Source organism: Halichoerus grypus, chromosome 8 (assembly GCF_964656455.1).
Source record: "Halichoerus grypus chromosome 8, mHalGry1.hap1.1, whole genome shotgun sequence".
In the NCBI taxonomy this organism is placed as follows: domain Eukaryota; kingdom Metazoa; phylum Chordata; class Mammalia; order Carnivora; family Phocidae; genus Halichoerus; species Halichoerus grypus.
In genome coordinates this window covers 79,977,217-79,984,958 of record NC_135719.1, presented here as the reverse complement: position 1 = coordinate 79,984,958, position 7,742 = coordinate 79,977,217, and the positions used below count along the sequence as shown (strand labels likewise).

Genomic DNA, 7,742 nt, shown 5'->3' with positions numbered 1-7,742 from the left:
GGCTGTGGTGGCCCGGCCATAGCGGTGAGAGGAGAAAGACTTCTTCTACACCTGCATGCTAAGAGGTGGTGCCTAAGTGGAGGGAACCTGCCCGTGGCACTGGAGCAGAGATGGCAAAAAATCTTCTCCACACCAGCAACACCATGTGGCCAAAGAACACAAGACTTCTTCTTTTTTTTAATTTTTTTAAAGATTTTATTTATTCATTTGAAAGAGAGAAGGAGAAAGTGAGTACAAGCTGGGGAGAGAGGCAGAGGGAGCGGGAGAAGCACACTCCCCGCTGAGCAGGGAGCCCGATTTGGGGCTATATCCCAGGATCCCAACACTTCAAAGAAAGTAATCACAGAAATTAGAGGTCACCCAAACAGATCATGTTGTTCTTCACAGTTCACTTTCTAGATGTAGAAATGATTCCTGCTTGCTGTCAAAACAAAAAATAATGAGGATCAGGGGAATGTAGTTCTCATGGGGGAAATGTCTCAGGGTAGAACTCCCAAGAGGTAAGTAGTTCTCTACAAATCTCTTGATAGTGTTTAAAAAAAAACTCAATCGAAGAAGATCTACCTAATAGTGTAACTGATGTAAAATTCAAGGAAGTTAAGTAAAGAAGTCTCAATCTATAAAGAGCCTCCAAGGGCAGAGGATCTCATAGACTCTTAGCATAGTCAATGTTTCATTCCCCTGGAAGAGTTTAATTCCATTCCAAAGCAGAGACCTGGTTACCTATCACCACAAGCCCAGGGGATGCTCTGAAGGACACTTTCCTCACGCGCTCAGACATCCGGCCTGAGAAAGGCGAGCTTCCTCCAAAGTTTTGCTGCTGGGTCCATGTGAGTCCAATAAGGGAAGCAGTCCTAATAGGAGGTCAATTCACAATAGGAGCAAAGACTTAATTTCCACACATTAAAAGTTTCAGTAACTTTGTCAAAAACTGTATGTAGTCTGTCTTTCCCCACCTTCTTCCTTACTCACAAAGTTAATATATTAAGCATATGAATTTTGAATTAAATCAGCCTTTCTCCAGATTCAGGAACTTTCTTCTCTGAATTGAGAAAAAGAGTTTTAAACATTTATCTTGTCTTTTGTTTTCTGTATTTTGAGGGAGATCATAAGGCAATATAAATGCTGTAACAGATTCAGTGTTACTGAGCCGACATAGTCAGGGACAGGGGGTTTTAACCCTTCTTTTCCCAGTGGCAAGAAGACTCAGGCAGTTTATTTGAAGGCTGGAAGGCCTTCCATTTCAGACTTTTTCTTCTCTCTTCCTTTCTTTTTTTTTTTTAAGATTTATTTATTTATTTAGAGAGTCGGGGGAGGGGCAGAGAGAGAGAAAACCCTGAAGCAGACCTCCTGCTGAGCAGAGAGCTTAACGCAGGCTCCATCCCAGGACCCTCAGAACATGACCTGAGCAGAAATCAAGAGTCGGATGCTCAACTGACTGAGCCGCCCAGGTGCCCTCATTTCATACATTTTCTTAAACAAGCTTTTTTTTTTTTCATTTACAGTGCCTGGACACTGATGGGATAATTAGAATAAAATATGGGTTCTGAGGCACCTGGGTGGCTCAGTCCTTAAGCGTCTGCCTTCGGCTCAGGTCATGATCCCAGGGTCCTGGGATCGAGCCCCGCATCGGGCTCCCTGCTCCGCGGGAAGTCTGCTTCTCCCTCTCCCACTCCCCCTGCTTGTGTTCCCTCTCTCGCTGTGTCTCTCTCTGTGTCAAATAAATAAAATAAAATAATTTAAAATATGGGTTCTGTCTCCCCACTGCACCCAAACTCTGTTCATTCTCCATGCTCTGCCTCTGCCCAGGCTGCCTCATGGTCTAAGTCTGGTCCTAAAGGCAAACAAGGGTGAACAGCGCAATGCTGGGTCATTCCTCATGCCTCAGCCTTAGCGATGCATATCTGCTTGGCATGGAGAAGCCCTCAACCCTAAGGTGCCCTATATAAAACCCCAGTTCAGTGTAGACATGCCAGAAAGAGGCCAAACCTCTGGAATAATCTGATTTTTTTTGCAAGTGAAAGAGGCAGTGCCCGTAAAGGGCTCAAAGTGAGTTTGCTCCCTGGTGAAGGGGCCCAGCGACCTCTGACTTCCTATCTGACCCTGTAAGGAGGGTGACTTCCTATCTGACCCTATAAGGAGGGTGACTTCCTATCTGACCCTGTAAGGAGGGTGACTTCCTATCTGACCCTGTAAGGAGGGTGACTTCCTATCTGACCCTGTAAGGAGGATGACTTCCTATCTGACCCTGTAAGGAGGGTGACTTCCATTTGACCCTGTCAGAGGGTCTCACCCTCCCTGACTTTGCTCTCTTCATGCCATCCTCTTCCATTCCTTCCCTAGGAACCTCTCCCTTGAATTTCCAGGCCAAAGCCCCTGCATCTAATTATTTGCTATTTTAAATATTGATTTTTTTCAGTGATATCACTAGCTTCTTATTTTAATTGTATACTTTTGATATTAAATTGCAACTATTTTATAAGATGGCCTTGACAATACCAAATACTATTTAAAACAAGAAATTTTGGAAACTATATCAAGTTAGCCACCATGTGGATACTTAAAATGGTCTTTTTTTTTTTTTTTTTATGAGCACTGGGTGTTATATGCTACTAATGAATTGTTGAACACTACATCAAAAACTAATGATGTACTATATGTTGGCTAAAATGGTCTTTTAATTGATGAATCTAAGTTTGCTTCACTACTCAATTTAAATAGCTTAAGACACCACAACTTCAAAAAATTAACAGCCCTATAAAAAATCACAGATAAATTAAGAAGGAAAATTATTCAATTAGTTTTATTCTTTTGTTTTTGTCTAGGCTGGCTCCTTTTTCTCTAGAAAAGAGAAAAGACAGTTCTCTTTTCTAAAACTCTTAGAGTGGCTTATCCCTTCTGCAGATACTCCCTGCCTCGACAGAGATTCCACCTTACACCATCTCAAATCAAACCCGCCATCATCTGCTTCCTCTACCTGGAAAAGGATCCTCTCCCTCAGACCCACCCACTGCAACCACCCTGTCCCCATGCAGGCCAGAATGCCCAGGGCCAGATAGGAGGAGGTGGGCCTCCCAGCCTTCTCCCAGCAGGTCCTTTGGGAAAGTACATCCAGATGTGTGCACCACAGCTGGAAAAAAACTCAGACTGGTGAAGAAAGATTAAGTAAGGGGGATTTTTTACTACCCATAGATTCATTATGGATATTCTCCAGATAACTGCCTTTTTAGTATAATCCTAATATGAATTGATTTATGAAAATTTGATTTTAAGAAAAAATTTTAGAAACACATCATTTGCTTAAAGTCGAAGTGTATTTATAGTATATATTTCCTCTAGCTGATAGAAGATAAGTTTTCATAATTGGCATCATACATATGCTTTCAAATTATTTCTTCTCTTTCTGTTCTAGCCAAAGAAAGTACCATTCATCCATCCTAAAAGAAATTATTCTTGCTTCTGAAAATCAGGTAATAGCTTATTTTTCTCTTTGTGGACAGTCTATAATTAATTTCAATGGATCCTATAGAGCAAGATACATTCAGTATTATTAATAATTACTGGATATGATTATAGCCACTTAATTCTTTTTAAATAATAATGAAGATAAAATATATTTGAGATTGGGGGTGCCTCACTGGCTCAGTTGGTAGAGCATGTGACTCTTGATCTCAGGGCTATAAGTTCAAGCCCCACATTGGGTACAGAGATTACTTAAAAATAAAATCTTAGTGCTCGCTTTGGCAGCACATATACTAAAAAATAAAATCTTAAATATATATACATATGTATATGTGTATATATATATATATATATATATATATATATACACATACACACATATGTTTGAGATTGGTGTTTATAAACACGTATTTTTAATGATATTCCAGTGTTTAGGTCTATCAATGTTCACACACCTCTATATAACTAACTCTTATTAGTTTAATTTTTTTGTTGTTTCTTAAGAATTACATGATATTTTAGTTTAAGCATAAAAAATACCTAAAACACTATTTGGAGGAAAAACCCTTTTTGAACAAACCATTCATCAAAGGGAGTTTTTAAATAACATAGGGCTCAGATGTTTAATACCTTTAAAAGGTTCTCGAGAATCTCATTTGTTGGAGGTCAAATAAGGTTTTCAAATAATAACACACTAAAGATCAAATCCTACAATAATCAATCTATTTTAATCCAAATCACCAGAACCAATAAACTAGTTAGGTCAACCAATTAAGTTAAATAACATTCTAGAGCAAACAGAAAACATGGATGATGCCTTTGACTTTGTTTTTACTGGGGACAGACTCACATTGCTGAGGCATGTGGCCAATCCCTCATCACAGTCCTGACTATGTGACATAAAGTACAAGAGATGTGATCACACAGGGAAATGGGATGCAAGACTAACCAGAGTTGGCAAAAGCTATTCAGTCAGCCAATCAACCAACAAATATTTATTAATTATCTTACTGTTGCCAAACACTGTGGCAGGTGCTGCAGATACAATAAAAGAACAAAACAGACTCAGTCTTTGCTCTGAAAGAGTTCATAATCTAGTAGAAGAAACCAATGAGCATTTAGGTAAATAGTTATCATACTGTACTGCAATCACCACTTATAATATAACTCTTTTTTTTTTTAAGATTTTATTTATTTGACAGAGAGAGAGACAGTGAGAGAGGGAACACAAGCAGGGGCAGTGGGAGAGGGAGAAGCAGGCTTCCCGCTGAGCAAGGAGCCCTATGCGGGGCTCGATCCCAGGACCCTGGGATCATGACCCGAGCGGAAGGCAGACGCTTAACGACTGAGCCACCCAGGCGCCCCTATAATATAACTCTTATCTCCCAGAAGATTGTCTTCTAAGGGAGAAAAATTCTTCCCGAAGGAGGTGACAGCCAACTGAGTTCTGAGCAGTGAAACCATGTTAAGATGAATCAGTATTTTCCAGGAGGAGTGGGTCCAGTAGGTCCTTGTTGCTCCAAGGGATCCAAAGGAAGGAAGATTATAGAAATATGTAAGGGCCAGCGGCACCTGGGTGGCTCAGTCAGTTAAGCATCCACTTGATTTCGGTTTAGATCATGATCTCAGGGTTGTGGGATAGAACCCCGTGTCAGGCTCGGGATTCAGCCAGGAGTCAACTTGAGATTCTCTCCTTCCCTCCTCTCTCTCTCTTTCAAATAAATAAATAAATCTTTACAAAAAATATGTGAGGGCCAGATCTCAAAGCTTCTTGTATATCATGGCAGGAGATATTTTGAGAAGTCAGAGACCAACAATAGGGATGATAATTATGGAGAATTGTTTCACTCTGCTCCATGCCACCAGAATCCACTTCTCTATTGTACAGATCCATCATATGCACTAACACTATTATTCAGACACAACCTTGTGCCTTGGCTTCCAATACTTGTAAGTGTCTCCCATAGAGGGAGAATTTCAGGGGGCGCCTGGATGGTTCAGTCGGTTAAGTGTCTGACTCTTGATTTCAGCTTAGGTCATGATCCTATGGTCGTCGGATGGAGACCCATGTCAGGCTCCGTGCTCAGCTGAGAGTCAGCTTGAGATTCTCTCTCTCCTTTCCTTCTCCCTCTGTCCCTCCCCCCAGCTCATGCGCTCTCTCTCTCTCTCTCTCATAAATAAAAAAAAATCTTTTTTAAAAAGAAAAAAGAAAAGAAAAGAAAAAAGAAGGAGCATTTCAGGACACCTGGAAACTAACCAGCCTCTGAGGGCTTGTCTTGCAGAGCAAACCCAGATGACTGATGGCAAATGCTTTCCACTTTAAAACATAGAAGTTCTGGGGCGCCTGGGTGGCTAAGTCGTTAAGCGTCTGCCTTCAGCTTGGGTCATGATCCCAGGGTGATGGGATCGAGCCTTGCATCGGGCTCCCTGCTCCGCGGGAGGCCTGCTTCTCCCTCTCCCACTCCCCCTGCTTGTGTTCCTTCTCTCGCTGTGTCTCTCTCTGTCAAATAAATAAATAAAATCTTTTTTAAAAAAATAGAATAAAACATAGAAGTTCTTGGGGCGCCTGGGTGGCTCAGTTGGTTAAGGGTCTGCCTTTGGTTCAGGTCTTGATCTCAGGGTCCTGGAATTGAGCCCTCCTTCCCGCTCCCTGCTCAGCGGGGAGCCTCCTTCTCCCTTGCCTTCTTCTCCCCCTGCTTGTTCTCTCTCTCTCTGTCAAATAAATAAAGAAAATCTTTTAAAAATAAAAAAATTAAAATATAGAAGTTCTCTGTTTCCCTCCTAGACTCTGGTCATCAGACAAAAGCATTCTGTCACTACCTCCTGTGTATATTTCCCTTGTCTGACTTCACCATTCATCTGAGCAGACTACAGAAAGACATGGGAGAGACCAAAAATACATCCCTGGACACGGTGATGACAGACTTCACTCTCCTGGGCTTACCTCACCCCTCGAGTCTGAGGGCCCTCCTCTTCCTGGTCTTCTTCATCGTTTACGTCCTGACTCAGCTAGGGAATCTGCTCATTCTGCTCACTGTGTGGGCTGACCCAAAACTCCATGCTCGCCCCATGTACATTCTTCTGGCCGTGCTCTCATTCCTGGACATGTGGCTCTCCTCAGTCATCGTCCCTCGGCTAATATTGGATTTTACTCCCACCAGCAAGGCAATCCCCTTTGGTGGCTGTGTGGCTCAGCTGTATTTCTTTCACTTCCTGGGCAGCACCCAGTGCTTCCTCTACACCCTGATGGCCTACGACAGGCACCTGGCAATATGCCGGCCCCTGCGCTACCCTGTGCTCATGAATGGCAGGTTATGCACCATCCTCGTGGCTGGAGCTTGGGTGGCTGGCTCCATCCATGGGTCTATCCAGGCCACCTTGACCTTCCGCCTGCCCTACTGTGGGCCCAACCAGGTGGACTATTTTTTCTGTGACATCCCTGCGGTATTGAGATTGGCCTGTGCTGACACAACCATCAGTGAGCTCGTGACCTTTGTGGACATTGGGGTGGTGGCCGCCAGTTGCTTCATGTTAATTCTGCTCTCCTATGCCAACATAGTCCACGCCATCCTGAAGATTTGCACTGCTGATGGGCGGCGCCGAGCCTTCTCCACCTGTGGCTCCCACCTAACCGTGGTCACCGTCCACTATGTGCCCTGTATCTTCATCTACCTCAGGCCAGGCTCCAAGAGTCCCCTGGATGGAGCAGTGGCCGTGTTTTACACTGTTGTCACTCCATTTCTGAACCCCCTCATCTATAGCCTGAGGAACCAGGAAGTGAAGTCTGCTCTGAAGAGACTAACAGCAGGTAGAGGGGCTGCCAGTGCAAATAAGTAACTACAGGCTCAGGGACTACCTGCTTCACAGTTGTTACCACACCTCTCAGCTACTGCTGCATATGACAAATGTTCAAAAATAGATGTTGGCTTAAGCTGGCCTGAATGTATTCTACCGCAAAGAAGCTTCTAGTGCTATATTTAACCTCAATAAATTGGCCAGAATTCTTTTTTAGTTTTCTGATCCACCTCACAGAAGAAAGCACATTCTACACAAACATTGAATATGAGGAATACTCTACTGAGGAGGAGGGGGATTACTCCAGGAAAATTTGGGTAAACCAGTATAATGCTGTCCCATCACCCTTCATCCATTGCTTCACTCATAATTTCCCAAAGCCTCTAGGCATTTGGGATTGCTTTGCTCCTATCAAGGAGATGAGTCACCTGCCAACATGGAACATTCACTTCAGAATTTTAAGTGAGAGGAAAACAAACCTCTAA

At 42.9% G+C, this 7,742-nt stretch overlaps 1 protein-coding gene across 1 annotated transcript; it reads left to right on the top strand.

The window, feature by feature from the left end:
• Nucleotides 1-5,954: 5,954 nt before the first annotated feature.
• On the top strand, nucleotides 5,955-7,299 carry OR10G2 (olfactory receptor family 10 subfamily G member 2). Its single transcript, XM_036114627.2, has one exon. It carries the CDS (start codon nucleotides 6,343-6,345, stop codon nucleotides 7,297-7,299), a length of 957 nt encoding a protein of 318 aa, XP_035970520.1. The 5' UTR covers nucleotides 5,955-6,342.
• The last annotated feature ends 443 nt before the right edge of the window (nucleotides 7,300-7,742 follow it).